Source organism: Myotis davidii, unplaced genomic scaffold (assembly GCF_000327345.1).
Source record: "Myotis davidii unplaced genomic scaffold, ASM32734v1 scaffold830, whole genome shotgun sequence".
Taxonomy (NCBI): Eukaryota; Metazoa; Chordata; class Mammalia; order Chiroptera; family Vespertilionidae; genus Myotis; species Myotis davidii.
In genome coordinates this window covers 311646-327933 of record NW_006282202.1, presented here as the reverse complement: position 1 = coordinate 327933, position 16288 = coordinate 311646, and the positions used below count along the sequence as shown (strand labels likewise).

At 44.4% G+C, this 16288-nt stretch overlaps 1 protein-coding gene across 1 annotated transcript in view; it reads right to left on the bottom strand.

The window, feature by feature from the left end:
• The window catches only part of MICAL3 (microtubule associated monooxygenase, calponin and LIM domain containing 3), a 266794-nt gene that overhangs the window by 22594 nt on the left and 227912 nt on the right, over nucleotides 1-16288 (bottom strand). The window contains 2 exon segments of the mRNA XM_006752758.2: nucleotides 12758-12851; nucleotides 14273-14383. Coding sequence (XP_006752821.1) covers nucleotides 12758-12851; nucleotides 14273-14383 — 205 coding nt within the window.

Here is a 16288-nt window from a genome sequence, read left to right as displayed (position 1 = left end):
CACAGGTCCCCTGGCTTGGCCTCAGGTCCCCCGCCAAGCCCCACTGGGCAGGGGGCACAGCCTCAGTTCCCCCGTCAAGCCCCACCGGGTGGGGGGTGTGGCCTCAGGTCCCCAGGTCCCGGGGCATGTGGCCTTAGGGCCCCCGGCCCCAGCACGAGGGCGTGATGACCATTTGCATATTAGCTCTTTATTATATAGGATCTCCACTTGAAAATACAAAATTCCAAATAATCAAGTCACAACCATCATACAATATCATCCTTTTAGGTTCAGAATTGCCGCCCCTTCCCTTTTGATATACCACAGCTGGTTTCATGCATAAAAATCTGTAAAGTACCCCAGAGTTAAATACTTCACTTCCAGCTCTACTTCTGGAAAATCCTGCATATAGGAAGAGATTGTTTGATTTTGACTTCCTCAAAATAGGCAAGAGGCATGCTTGCTTCTCAGTTGCATTTGGAGGCTCCATTTTCTTGCTACAGGGACCCTGGGCTAGCCTTTGTGGACAACTATCTGGGGCAGACTTCCATTTCTCACACTTGTTTTTGGCTATAATGCCATAATATTTACGGATAACTGACCCAGCATTGCAGAAGTACCTTTTTATCCAATTCAACCTATTAATACTACCAGAATTTCGTTATTTTTTTTCCAGAAGAAACATCAGGGACATTACCTTTCATTTTCGAGCTCAATCGACCAGATTAAACTTGCAAAAAGCCAGATGTCCAGGGTTGGGAGAATTTCTTGGTGTTGTAGGTATAAGGAATGGGGCTTTCACTAATCTGTCTTTCTTATAAAGCAAATATTTTTTTAAAATAGGATGAGATTATTTTTTGATTTCCTCTTGGCCTCCAAGAGAGCAGAAAGGAAAGGGAGAGATAGAAACATCTATGGAAGAGAAACATCCTTCAGCTGCCTCCTGAATGCCCCCTACAGGATGGAGATCAAGCCCACAACCCGGGCATGTGCCCTGACTGTGAATGGAACCAGCAACCTTTTGGTGTATGGGATGATGCTCAACTGAGCCACACTGGCCAAGCCTGATTTTCCTTTCTGTGTTGTTCAGGCTATGTAGTCTAAAGCAAGGGAAGATTGGCCAGATATTCTGTTGACTAAGATTATACTCAACTGTTCTGACTCCTTAACCCAGAAACCTATTTGCTCTGTATCAATAAATGACATGCCTGACATGAGTTAGCCTTTGCATTATTTGTAAAACTGAGGTGCCCAGTCCCAAATCCAGGGGCAATGACAGATGCTGTGACCCTACAAGGGAGTCAAGGTGGTTGGCTGCAAAGCTGCAGAGTGGTAAGCTGAAAGGTCTATGTCCCAGCATGCCCAGTCTATATATATATATATGACAGGGCTAGGTGGGGTGCCTTGTGTTATAAAACTTAGTACAAATAAATCATAAGATGGCGCGTAGCTAAATGCCTGTACTTGCTGCCTCCCACAACCACATCAAAATTATAAGTAAAATACAGAACAACTATCATCCAGAACCATGGGAAAGCTGGCTGAGTGGAAGTACTACAGCTAGAGAGGTAAAGAAGAAAGCACACTGAGATTGGTAGGAGGTGAGGAGGCACTGAACGGGCTGGTTCAGCACCCGTGTGTGCAGCTTTTTTAATTGGGAGGGAGATCGCCTCTGCAGAGGCCCCCTAGGGGAGCAAGGAGTCCCAGTCCCACACCAGGCCCCAAGCCCAGGGTCCCAGAGCTGGGGAAAGAAGTCCCTAAGGGCTGTAAGAACTACAGGATGTAAAAACAAGTGCAGATTGGGGCTGAGTGACACACAGACTGCTGGAGACACAGCTGCTCTTCTTACAAGGCAGGCATTGCAAACTGAATTTACAAGCTCCCACTTCCTCTGAGCTCCAGTGCCGGGCTAGGCTTTGGGGTCCCAGATACACAAGGGGAGAAACTGGACTGTTTGGCATCAGGGCAGGAATATGGGGTGGTTTTCTTTTAGATGGAGGTGCTCGCAAGTGGTCATTGTTTTAGATGGAGGTGCTCGCAGTGGTCATTGTTCCTGTGTTGGGACCTTCCAGGTAAAGGGCTGACAGGCAGCCATTTCTGTTCCCTCTGTCCTGGTGATTCGCTGAGACCCCGCCCTACCCAATTTACAACCCCACCCAAGCTGTGTGCAGCAGCTTTTGCATATGAATGGTCTGTCCTTTCTCAGACTGAAAACCTGTCAAACAAGCTGCAGCTGGGTCAGGGAGCCCCAGACTTGTCAATAAAAGGCCCCAAAAAACTGGCACTAGCACCAGCGTGCATTGCTTCACAGCTGGACCTCATCTGGGCACTTCCAAACTAGATAAAAAGAGGAGGAATCTGTAGATCTCTCTGTAGCTCCTGCTGGGTGGCCCCAGGCAGTGGCTGATGTTGCACCTCCCTGGAGACCCAAGAGCCAGTGTACCAGTGGTCTGTGTGAGACTATACCAGATTACAACTCTTCACATCTATAAGCAACACACTCAAGGGGCAGACTCAGTGAGCATCAAAGCCCCACTGAAGCAAGTCATGCTCCATAAGGGTGTCTCCTGCACAGCAGCTCTCTCACTGTAGTCGTAGCTGGTCCTCACAGCCAGTTTGGCCTGGCGGTCAATTCCTCCCAGTGACACCAACAGCAATCAAGGCTCAACTACAATAAAACTGTGCACACAGTCCACAAAGGGGTGCACCAAGAGTGTCCACCTCATGTGACTAGGGAGGCTGAGCCACTGTGCCCTATAGGACACCTACTACCCAAGGCCACTCTGTCAACTCAAGGAGACTTAGCAGCTACCCAATACATAGAAACAAAACAGGAAAGTAGCCACAAAGAAACATGTCACAAATGAAAGAAATGGAAGAAAGCAAACTACTGGATATAGAGTTCAAAATCATGGATATAAGGTTACTCAAGAATCTTCTAGAAACCTCCGAGGAACTTAGTGAGACTTTCAAGGATCTTAGTGAGAATGCCAAAAAAAAAAAAAAAAAAAAGGAAAAGAACCAGTCAGAAATTAAGCATACACTGACTGAAGTAAAGAATAATATACAGGGATTCAACAGATTAGGGGATCCCGAGAATCAGATCAATGATTTGAAATACGAGCAAGCAAATAACACCCAACCAGAAGAGCAAAAAGAAACATATTAGACGAAATAATGACAGAAACTTCCCCTACCTGGTGAAAGAAATGGACTTACAGGTCCAGGAAGTACAGAGAACCTTAAACAAGATGAATGCAAAGAGGACCACGCCAAGACACATCATAATTAAAATGCCAAGGGCAAAAGACAAAGAGAGAATCTTAAAAGCAGCAAGAGAAAAACAGTTAGTTACCTACAAGGGAGTACCCATATGACTGTTAGCTGATTTCTCAACAGACACTATGCAGGCCAGAAGGGAGTGGCAAGAAATATTCAAAGTGATGAATTGCAAGAATCTACAACCAAGAATACTTTACCCAGTAAAGCTATCATTTAGAATTGAAGGTCAGATAAAGAGCTTCACAGGCAAGAAAAAGCTAAAGGAGTTCATCACCACCAAACCAGTATTATATGAAATGCTGAAGAGTATTCTTTAAGAAGAGGAAGAAGAAAAAGTAAAGATAAAAAATATGAATAACCAAGTGATAACAAATACATATCTATCAACAAGTAAATCTAAAAATCAAATGCATAAAAAATCTGATGAACAGAATAAACTGGTGAATGGAACAGAATCAAGGGCATGGAAATGGAACAGACTGATGATTCTCAGAGGAAAGGGAGTGTGTGGTGGGTGCAGGAAGAGATTAGACAAAGATCTTATAGGGACACAGACAATAGGGCGGTGAGGGCCTGGGGTGGGGTGGGAACTGGGTAGAGGGGAGCTATGGGAGGAAAAAAGAGGGACATCTGTAATAATCTCAACAATAAAGATTAATTACAAAAAACTTAGTACAGAATGGAGCTCTAGAATAAAGGCAAAAAAGAGAGACTAAAACAACAAAACAGAATATAAGAATTGTGATCCAGCACACCCATGTGTGTGCACATACAATATATGTGTACATTCACATGTGTATGCACACATGTACACAGAAGAATGCTGGGAAATTTCAAGGACTTTAAAGTTCCTAAGCAAGCAGAACCAAAAAGACAAGCCAAAATCTAGAACATCAAGTTAAAGGAAGCAAACAGAACAGGAAGACCCAGAAAGGAGGGAAGTAAGCAGGCTTGTGGGGGGCCCTCTGTGCCTCTCACACCAATTCACCAGCAACAATAAAAGAACCACTTTCCAGTCCTTTATGCTACATTTCTAAACCATTCATGTTCTTTCAATTTCCCTTTGAGATCAATCAACAGGTAAAGTCTTTGAAAACTAGAAATTAGGTGTATACAGGGTGAGCAATATTAGGTTTATAGTTGTGTGTATATGAAAGAGTTTATTCTTGTATAATTCATTAAATATTGTATTATTTCCCATATAAACAACTTTAAATCTCATTTACCCCCTTCTGTATGTTTTTAATTTAAAGGTATTCAGAGATATGGTTTTTATATAAAGATTTCCAGTCACCTATCTGTCTGGTGGAACAAAATATGCTGACTGGGTAGGGTGGGGAGCCTGCCTAGTGTCCTGGGAAGAAGATGAAGGGGGTGAGGTCACTTGGGCACCCTTCCTCTCTGGCCCAAGGCTCATTCTGTCTTTTTAATGGTTTGTTTTGAAATAACAAGGTTCAACTAAGAGAAGAAAGATCTTTATTCTCTGTACTCTGTGGCTCAAAAAGAGACTTCTAATACAGATTTGGAGCCTTTATATAGTCAGCTGATAGCCATCAAATGACCATACTGGAACAATATAGTTTAATGGGCAGAGCACCAGGCAGGCATTAGGAGTCTGGATTTCTCTGAGCTTTGATTAGTGCTGGGCCCAGCAATGAGGTCTCTGTGTGGCCTTCTGGGGATGCAATAGCAGAGAAGCAATCAGATTCGACATTTTAGGCTTCAGATTTTAAAAGGATAATTTCCTCCCCTCAAATAATGAATATTACCAAGTGCTCCAAGAAGAAAACAGCAGAATCTGAAAGGGAACTATTTCTGTTATCTAAATGTTCCTCTTGGAGCTTGATGGGAGTGGGGCTGGAGGACTCTTGCTCTCTGCCTGGGTATATAGTGACTCCCTTTGGAATGGATGTTTCTCTCATGCTTCATTGTTAGGGCAGTAGCAGCCTCTATGTGGTGATCAGAGCCCACAAGAGAAGTCTAACGTTTAGAAAAAATAACATAAGCTGAAAAAGAAATGATGAGTTGATGAGAATCCAGTAGCAGGGTCATCAGGTGTTTGATGGGGGCACTTTATAATTCAGAAGACACATTGAGTTTTATTTATTTATTTATTTCATATTCCCTTAGAATTTGTTGGAATTTTAAATCTGAAAGGCTAGTAGTTGGGAGTTCAGGAACACAGAAATGAAAAGAGCCAACTACATTTATCATTCAAGCAATGGGGATAAAGAAAACAAAACTAGACATATGAGTTAATCAGTGTGGCAACAGTATCTTAAACTGGGAAGGAAGGGTGAATATACTTTTAAATAAATTGATTTTGACATTTCCTTCCAGGAGATTTTGAATTAAAAAACAACAACAACCCAACCACATATTTTCACACATTGAGATTTACTTAATAAAAATGATATAAACAGTCCTCGCTGGTTTGGCTCAGTGGATAGAGCATTGGGCTGTGGACTGAAGGGTCCCAAGTTCGATTCCCGGTCAGGACATGTGCCTGGGTTGTGGACTCGATCCCCAGTGTGGGGCGTGCAGGAAGCAGCCAATCAATGATTCTCTCTCATCACTGATGTTTCTCTCTCCCTCTCTTTTCCTCTCTGAAATAAAAAAAAAAAATATTTTTTAAAAATGACATAAACAGCCTGGCTGGCGTGGCTCAGTGATTGAACATCATCAACCCATGATCCAGGAGGTCATGGTTTGATTCCTGGTCAGGGCTCATGCCCAGGTTGCGGACTCGATCTCCAGGGTGAAGCAGCCAATTTATGATTCTCTCTCATCATTGATGTTTCTATCTCTCTCTTCCTCTCTGAAATCAATTAAAAATATTTTTTTTAAAAAATGACATACATATCCCCCAAGAGTGTTAGGATGCGTTAGAAAAGGAATCAAGGACATTAAACAAGAAATATGTTTTGTTAATTACAGCATGAATGGCCGTGAGTGTGGAAGTCCCTGAGAAGCTCTGGGGCACTGAAGGAATCTGTGGAGGGTGGAATCCATGGGACAATGGGGTGGGACAGAGAGACCAGTCACTCCCAACCCACCCAACGAAGCCAAGAGCCAGCCTCCTTACTGATGGAGGTTCTTTAAGAATATGGCACTATCTCATAGTAGGAATCACAGAATTATACCTTTGGACTTTAAAGGAATGAGCCAAAAAGTGATTTTCTTAAAAGGATGAGATTGTGGTAAAAAATGAGAATGATTTTTGCCAGTTCTTGGGTTTTAACGCCACTTCTGCGAGGGAAGATGAAGACCTTTCAGAAAGCAGGAACTCCAGAAGAGGAAGTGCCAGAGGTCCCCCACCATTAACCTCAGGAGCAGCTGCTTGGCACTCCTCTTGATAAGATGTTAACTTTCCAGGAGTAAAACTGCCCAAAGTCTAGAAATGAGACTCCTGGATTGGTTATTTCTCTAATCTGATACTAATGATAAGCTTCATGCAGCAAGACATAAAAAATATTGACTTCAATATTGACTTCTTTTAAGGCAGTGGTTCTCTGACTTTAGAGGGTCTGAGAATCATCAGGAAGGTTTGTTAAAATACAGATAACCAGGCCTCACCCCCAGTTTCTGATTCGGCGGGTTTGGGTGGGGATTGATCACTTGTATCTTTAACAATTACCAAGTCATGATGCTGATGTGTTGGTCCTGGGACCCCATGCTGAGAACCACTGCCTTATCCTTTTCCTGTGTTCATTGAAAAGAACTGTGAAGGAAGTGCCAGGACAGAGCAAGGAGGGAAGGGCATTATTATAGGCATCTGTCACATAGCCTCAAGCTTGGTGAATTTGGGTAGAAATCATAAGTGGCACCTTTATATGCACTTGAATCTCTTAGGGGAAACGTGAGCACATCCTAATGAAAATGGTCGAGGCTGAGTTCTTCAGATGTTTGGTTCTCGAGTGTGGTTAGCAGTGAGCTTCCTGGTAGATATGACACCTCCAACTTCTGAGGGATGAGATCCAAGGCAGAGGTCAGGTTGGTGTGTGTGTGTGTGTGTGTGTGTGTGTGTGTGTGTGTGTATTGGTTGTCAAACAACCAAAAAGTTATTAGAAGGACCAGAATGCTGATGTGAGGTTGATGGGTTGGGGCAGCTGAATTTTTATTATAAAAATTTAAGATAACCCTGGGCAGCAAAAGCTACCTCAGATCTTCTTTGGAGTATATATGGTAGTGGGGAGGACCCAGTATGCTGCTCCATTATGAGATAGGAAAGAGCCTGTGTTTGCCATTTGGTTAACAGGTTGATTTCTTCTTTCAGTTGTGAACAGGGACTAATGAGAATGGGTGGGGAAAGGGTGTCAGCAGGGTTAGTGTCAGCAACAGATGCTGCTATACATACCACCCAGATGCAAGTCGATGAGGTCACTGTAATAAGACTCTCCCCAATAGTCTACAACAAGGAATCGATGAAGAGAGAGTTACTGGATCTGATAAAACCCTCCTGTCCCCCCTACCCAAAGCAATCAATAGCAAAAAGCATAAGAAACAAAGAGAGACAGCAAGAGGGAGAAGAGAAATAGCTGCAAAGCATGCTTCTCTCTGAAAGTGCATTGTGTGCACACATGCTGAGCCATATATTTCCTGGTGGTGGGAGGGGGTGTTCACTAACCACAGGTGAGTTAATAGCCAATGTCAATGTGATTCCTGTTTATAACTCCAATAATTAGTTAGGACAAAGGCCTTGGATTTGTTGGGAATTCTGGCCCTGCTAGGACTGAACCTTATCTAACTAAGAACATTTAAAAAATTCAAGGGCAGATCAGTGCAACTACTTCCTTAGTTACTGAATATTAGAGGCTCCAGGCTGAGCTCTGAAGGCAAGACGTAAACCACCCAGAAAAGCTTGGCAAGGACACCAATCCTTAGGGTTAAAGGCAGTCAGAGCTCTCTCAAGAATTCACACATGTGGCCCCCACTGGTGGGTATACCAAACTCCTTGCAGAACCACTTTTGCTAGATGGGTTGAGAGGAAGGAGATGCTCTTTCTTCTGAGGTTAGACCAGGGGTGGGCAAACTTTTTGACTCGAGGGCCACAATGGGTTCTTAAACTGGACTGGAGGGCCAGAACAAAAGCATGGATGGAGTGTCTGTGTGAACTAATATAAATTCAAAGTAAACATCATTACAAAAAAGGGTACGGTCTTTTTTTTTTTTTAGGTTTATTCATTTCAAACAGGCCGGATCCGGCCCAGGCCCACGAGCCGTAGTTTGCCCACAGCTGGGTTAGACCCTAACTTCAGCTAGCCTTCTCTGTAAAAGCAGGAAATGAGCTGTGGCTATTTGCCTGAAGGCTTTTCGAGGTTTGCTGGCCACTGGCACTCCTAGCTTTTTAGCTCCATGTGGCTGTCTAGTAAGGATGTTATGTTCTTCACATGCCTGAGATATAGAGACTGGGCTGTGCTGAGGGACTGGACTTGGGCAGAATCATAAGCAAATGCAGAGCACAATAAAGGTCAGCTGCTATTTCTCTCCTTTTCCTCCACATTTCACAATCTTGAATGCTAATCCTAGCAGCCTTTTGTTTCCCAATAGGGTTCCACCTTCAAGAATGGACACACCAGCCCTAACCGGTTTGGCTCAGAGGATAGAGCGTCGGCCTACAGACTGAGGGGTCCCAGGTTTGATTCCAGTCAAGGGCATGTACCTTGGTTGCGGGCACATCCTTAATGGGGAGTGTGCAGGAGGCAGCTGATCGATGTTTCTCTCTCATCAATGTTTCTAACTCTCTATCCCTCTCCCTTCCTCTCTGTAAAAAGTCAAAAGAAAAGAAAAGAAAAAAAAGAATGGACACACCAGAAAGTACAATGCAAACCTGGAATGGTTTTCCAAGTTTAAGTTTGAATGGTTTAAGTTTGAATCAGGGTTTCAAGAACAAAAAAGGCAGGCTTTCCAGATGCTCCAGACCAGAAATCATGTCAGTCTTAGTCTTGCTCTGGGCCGGAAAGCTCTGAACCTAACCCTGGTGGTCTGGATATTCATGAGCCTTGGGTAAGTTGGGACTAATGGATGGCAGGTCCATATCAGATCTCTCCTCTGGAAGGCACCTTGGCTAATTGGGCAGTCTGACCCCCTCAGCCAGAGGGACCAAACAAGTTGACCAGATATATGCTCCCCAGGGAAGGGGCTGATGACCACTGCTGAAGACTCCAGCCTGTCATGCTATACTAAGACTAGCTAGGAACAACCGGACTAACAAAAGGAGAGAGATGCTGAAGCAGCAGAGGAAGAAGCAGCCAGTGTGTACAGATTTGCCTCAAAGGTGATCTCTGCCAAGTAGGAAGAGGGCCACTGGCGCATCTGACAAAAGGGGGGCCTTGGAAGTGATGTGCTTAAATAAGTCAAGGAAAAAAATATATTTGGAAATATATTCTTATGGTAAGAGCTATTATATTCTTAGAATTTCCCAAATGCATCTTGAGAAAATCTCCCAATGGAGCTGCTGAAGCCTGTCTTTATAAACAGAATAGATGTTTATGTATTTGGATGGAGGTTTCTGGTTAAAGCCTTGCTTGGAAGAGTATGGACTACAATAGTGGTTTTGAAACTGTTCTGTGGAATCCTTAGGGTTTTTCAAGTGCTATTTCAGGAGTCTCCCAAATACCTGATTCACAAATACTTTTACCTTATTTTAAAAAACTTAAATAAGATACTCCATGTTCAAATGTTTGATATGCCAACTTTTAGCTGACCGAAGACCATCAACACATTAATTTGTGCTACCAGGTAAAATGGCTTTTGTGAAGCCCCCAGGACCAAGTTTCTTCTGCCTCTTTGTGCAAGTATCTGTATGCCCTGTAAATGTGTTAGGAAAGAGGACATTTATTCATCATTGACATTCTGGCAAGTAGAGTACTCCTGTACAAGTGTACAGGTCAGCGTCCCGATAGAGTTCTCTCTCAGCCTCAAGCAGCTTCTGTCACAATGAGGTCCTCTAGGTGCGTAACACACATGCCACAATATCATAGCATAGTTGTTCATTGTATATTTGGGAGCTTTTATCTGAGATCTACTCTTTTAAAAGAATATGAACTACTATTACATTTGTCAGTGATTTACCTGTGAAAACAATTTCTAGTACTCTATTTAAGTGTCAAGCATCTGCATCATTTAAACTATGCATATCCTGAAATCTCCAGGTGAGCGGTTAAAAACTTACCATTTGCAGCAACTGCCTCTGTGTGCCAGGATGTTCTCTACACAGGTGTGAACTGGAAGTGGAGGCAGTGCTTTCAAATTTTCAAATTTGTGTTGATTAACATTTTAAAGTAATTCTCTTTGACTTGAATTTATAATCTGGTTTGTAAAAAGGGTTCTGCTGCTAAAAAACAAGTTTGAAAACCTATGACTTCGATGAAATCCTGGCTGTATATGTTTATGAAAAGAAAATTATCTAAACAGCTGGAAAGAGAAATTTTGGCAAAATCTTATGCCAGTCTTCAATGGTATATTATTCTCTGATCCTTTGGTAGCCAGCAGCTTGAACCACGCAGCCTGTTGCAGAAACACTGAAGCACCATCATAGACTCAAATTGCACGGCAGCCGGCAGGCACGCAAGTGCATTACGGGAACCATCATCCCTGGGGTGACCCACCCAAACCTCTGAACCTGTGAGCAAGGAGGCACACCCTGTTGAGCTAGTCTGACTATGTGTTGGGAGATCTACCCTTCACTTTCTACTTTGGCAGAAGTAATTAGTGGGGAAGGGTAGAAGGAATGATGGGCCCAGGCTTCCTCTTGATTTCTTCTGCAAGAAGAGAAAACAGCGAGGACAGGGCCCTGCGAGTTGCTTATAGCAGGTTCAGGGCATCTCTGGTAGGTTTGGGCCAATTTCCTCCAGGGGCTCAGGCTTAACTGAGGAGGCCAAGTCAGAGCATACAGGACACAGAGAAAAAATTGGATGGTGGAGACATCACAGCTTCATTTGGAAGCCAGGGACCCTTTTAGGTGAACCTAAACCTCCACTCCTTGACAGAGAGCCAGTGCTTGCCTTGCAATCACACATCCCAGGCTTCTGGCTCATTGGCTCCTCAGTGGTTCAAGTATTTGCATTTCATTTGGTGACTTGGGCTTCAAGCAGTAAGTCAAGCATCAGTAAGGCACAAAACCAAGAACATCACACCCTCATCTTTTCCCCCACCTCTTCTCTTCACCTGAAGGTCATCACTGAGTCAATTGTTTAACTGCAATTTCTAGGCCTTGAAGGGCCTGGAAAAAGCGCCTACTTCTATGTCTGACCCCTGACTCCCCCCATGTAAACTTCAGTCTTAAAGAACCCCATGAATTCATCTTTACACTTGGTACATACTGCAAGGTCACCCCACTGGTCAGTTCTGTAGCAAGACCAGATGGTAGCAACTGGTCCCATTCCTGGCTGCTTCTTATTGGCTCTTCTTTAGTTTACTGACAGTCTGCCTACCAGGAGACATACCACAGCCCCTCTGCCACACTTGAATAAGGAAGTAACAAGGGGCTACTGCAAAATTAAGTCACTACCTCTCTTCATTCCCAGCCTCACAACTTGAATGCTTAGCCTGTGCTCTCTACAAGAGATGGAGGTTTCCACATTTAGAGACTTGTGGATTCTTGAAAAAGCAGACATCAATCACTCCATGCCTGTGTTGGAGCTACAGTTGGGGCTGGCCCCAGTGGTTTTCAGGTCTTGCACCAATAGGGATTCCTGGCTCTTGGGATTCAGGATAACTCCTTGCTTTCTCTGTGCCTAACTGTGCTTAATCCGCCCCACATTTTCCTTGGGTGGACAGTGGGTGTCTCTGCACTACACTTTGATTTTCCCCAGGAACTGCAGTCACCAAGCACAATGGCCCTCACAGTTATTTCCCAATGTCTACATAGTGCTGGCCTGCCATAGTCCTCCAAGCCTTTCTACCCTGTCTTGAGTAAGCAGACTCTAGGAAATACAGAGCCTGGGCTCACACTGGGAAATCTGTGTGCTCAACCCACAGTAGGTGGTGAGTGCACTGTGGGGTGTGTGTCCTTACATACTCTGAGCAGCTTGGGCAGGAAGGGAGCCTGGAGAGCCAAAAACAGGAGGTGGCATTTGGAGAGCAGGCCAGGGGCTCTGCTTGTGCAGTTCTCTGATGGTTTCTTGTGGTACAGGTCTCCCTTATTCCGTTATTTTCTTCTAGAGAAAATGATGGGGTGGGAAAAGAGGAGGGGGGAAGGAGGAGAAGGTCCAGTGCTTGCCATCAACAGAGGAAGTAGACTGAGATTTCATCCCACAGGTAAATGGCAAGCTCTAAGACAGGGTGAAAGAACAGGGGTGGGCCTCGGGGCAGTTACAAACAGAGGTGCTTTTCTTTCCTTTGTTTTACAGGAAGCCCAAATCTCAGTGATGAAGGAACCCAGAGAAGCCTGCTGGAAAAGAAGCTGAGGTGATACAAAACTAGCCCTACCATGGGGCTGGGGGTAGGGGCTTCCCTTAGGAACAACCTCCTCATAGGACAGCCCAGGCAGTACCTGCTTCCCCGCGGAGCGCCTTCTCCACAGCAACACCTCTCTCCTCCAGCTGTCGCTGCCTCTCCTCCACCTGCTCTAGCTGCCGCTGGATGATCTGTGGGAACAAAGCAACAGGAGACCCAGCCCTCTCATCTCCTAACCTTCAGGAGGCCAACAACCTGCACACACACAGAGGGGAAAAAGCTAACATGGTAAAAAATTTGGAAAGGCTCTATGTTAATGGGCATCATGCCCAGTGTGTGAAGAACATGTCTTAGGGGCCCATCATCAGTCAGCAACATGTATATGGGTGCACATCAAGGAATGACCAGCCTCTCTCGGGGCAGTTCAAAGAGAGGAAGTGGATTAAATTCCTGCAAGAAGTAATTAAATACTACAGCCTAGGACCTTTCTGTTTCTTCATTTTTTGGTATTAATCCTCACCTGAGGATATTTCTTCCATTGATCCTTAGAGAAAGTAGAAGGGGGGGAGGAGTGGAGAGAGAGAAAGAGAGACATTGTTGGTTGCCTCCCACATGCACCCCCAACCAGGGCTGGGGATCGAAACTGCAACCCTGGTACGTGCCCTTGATCAGGAATCAAACTCGCAACCCCTCGGTGTGTGGGCCATGCTCTCTAGCCCATGAGCCATACTGACCAGGGACCTTTCTGATGGTGATATTGTTAAAGCATTAGCAGGGGTTCTTGGACACTACTGCAGACACCCTCTCTCTACAAGATTAAAAATAAAGAAGAAATCTAGAATGGAGCACCCAGCCAGAATCCGCAGTGCGAAGTTCCTGCGTGCTACGTGGGGACTAAAAATGGGCAATCAGAAGAACATTCAACCCCCAAAGCAGCAGCAACCAGTGGCGTATCAGTGCAGGTAATGTGCATATGGAATAATGTGCAAGACAAGGTGATTTTAGATGCTTGATGAAACATGGAATTCAGAGCAATACTTCGTTGGTATTTGGATTTTCTGTTAATGTTTCTCATTGTATAGCTTTTGATTAGTGTACTAATCTCTATGAATACAGCCAGATAGAAATGAGTTAATTAAAAAACCATATTATATTTAGGTATCTTTTTAAGACTTTGTATAAAGAAATTATTTAGTCCTCACCACCCCCAATCGAGCATGGTCTAGGATCTCTGAGGCCTGCAGACAGAGGCTGATGACTCGAACACTACTCTGACCTCTAAATCCCAGGCCTATCAGAGGCTGTCAGGTCACTGATTGCCTCAGTAATTATTCTTACAACTGAACTAGTTGACTTTAAAATGATTATTCCAGAGTAAGGAATTTAGAAACTCAAAGCTTGGCTCTTCTCTTCCTACCTAAAACTCCACAAAATCAAGGTTTCTGTTGTTGTATCAAGCCAGGGGTTTGTGACCTTAGCCTTTGGGGCTGTCCTCTCAGGGAATAGGACACCCCATCTACCTCTGCTCTGCCTTCCTCTCCCTCCCTCATCATGGATGAGGAATAGCTGGTTGGAAATAAGGGTGCTGTGGTGTGGCCCCTCCTGGTTTTACCTGGGCTCGGTGCAGCCGCTTAAGTTCCTCTTGCTTGGCCTGTCTCCGAGCTGCCTTCTGCACACGCCGGGTCAGCTTGGCATTCAGTTCTTCCTCTGTGTAAGTTCTTGGCTGGAGAGAACAAGAGATTTCCTCAGTCAGGTGCCTGAGATGTTTGGGCACTGGTTGGCAAGGACATGGAGAGCACCTTCCAGGCTGCAGAATGCCTGCAGGGCAAACAGGCAGGCCAGAGGTGTGGGAAGACTTCCAGGCTGCAGCCCTAAATGCCACAGGGTATACCTCAAGCTCCACAAGTGAGGTGCTTTCTCACTGTGACAGGGACAGAAGGTTCAGTGAAGTACTGACAGAGAATTAATGCAACAAAGGGACATATGCTTCTTTATTGTAGGTATCAGCTGTTTTTCATATAAGAATGTCTGCTCTTTTTAAGACTTTTTTTAGGGTAAAAATATTGGTAAGATGTTTCCCATGCCTCCTTCTAGGATATATACAGGGAAAGAAAAATCTGGGTCCTTTCATTTTTTGTTTGGTATTAAAAACCACTTTCTTCAGATGAGCAATATTTATAAGATTCTTTTAAGAAGTAACATTTGAAGTAGAGAAAACAAGCATGCTTCTATTTTAAGTCTGAGAGAATCCTAAACTGACTAATGGTCTGAAGAAGAAACTATGGACATGAACCTGCCCTGACTCTGAGTTCTGCACAGCAACCACTGAAAGGAAGGCAGGGAGCAGGGCTGTTTCAGCCAGTGCCATCAAGATCTGAGAGGCAACCAGCCAAATCCAGTGCAATTCCACAAATGGAACTACCTGAGCAATTCCACCTGCAAATGTGGGCAATGAGGGCACAAGGGAGTGTCAGATGCCTTGAATAAACTCTGAGCAATCACTGAGAAGCAAATGCTGGGGTTGGGGTGGGGGTTGCCTCTATTCATAACACCTTCTTTATTGCTTCCAAGAAAATAAAAAAGTAGTCTTTTACAGACTTTAAAGGAGACTTCCAAATTCAACTCAGGTGTGTATTCTAGTAATCTTTATTCTAAGAGAACAAGGGATAGTGGAGAGCCAACTGAGCAGGTAGTCCCTAAGGGTGTCAGTGGTGTTCCAGTGCCCTAAACATGTCACCTTGCAGATCAGGAACCAAAGATTTGTGAATTCCCCATTCCTGCAGTGCCCAGTCCCAAAGGGCAGTCCTGGCCGGAACAAAAGCATGGATGGAGTGTTTATGTGAACTAATATAAATTCAAAGTAAACATCATTACATAAAAGGGTATGGTCTTTTTTTTGCTTTTAGTTTTATTCATTTCAAACAGGCCGGATCCAGCCCGCGGGTCGTAGTTTGCCCATGGCTGCCCTAGCCACTCAGACTGACACTACCACATGCACTCCAGCCAGCAAAGAGCAGGGTATATCACCCTCCTTTTCTGTCATTACACAGCTAAAGAAAGTTCTGCTGCTAGTGTATGTGACCGCTCCATGCGTGCATGAACAGTTAGTGAGGGTATGGCTGCAGGACTAGGACTGGGGGCTGCCCCATGGTTAATCATGGACACTCATGCAACAGTGACCAGCCAACAGGAACAAGACACTACCTTTGGTGCATATGATCTCCTGAATGCTAAGCTGTGTGGTTCATAAATTGACTTTTAAGGGGATAGCAACGGAAAACAAAACAGAATAGTAACAACAATAATAATTAAAAATAGAATAAGAGATAGAGCAAGATCCGAAGTTTAAAACAAACACAAAGACTAAAATGATTATTTCTCACCATGTCACATAGGGCTGGTAGGTGAGGAACCTGGATGTAGACTTGCAGCTGCACCTTAGCGAGTCCCACTCTAACGAAGGCCTGGGCTCACTTCTTCCCTCCCTTCCTCCCTCCCTTCCTTCCTTCCTTCCTTCCTCCCTCCCTCCCTTTCTTTCTTTCTTTCTTTCTTTCTTTCTTTCTTTCTTTCTTTCATTTATTGCTAATCCTCACCCACTCCCACTCCCACTCCCACTCCTGATGCCCAT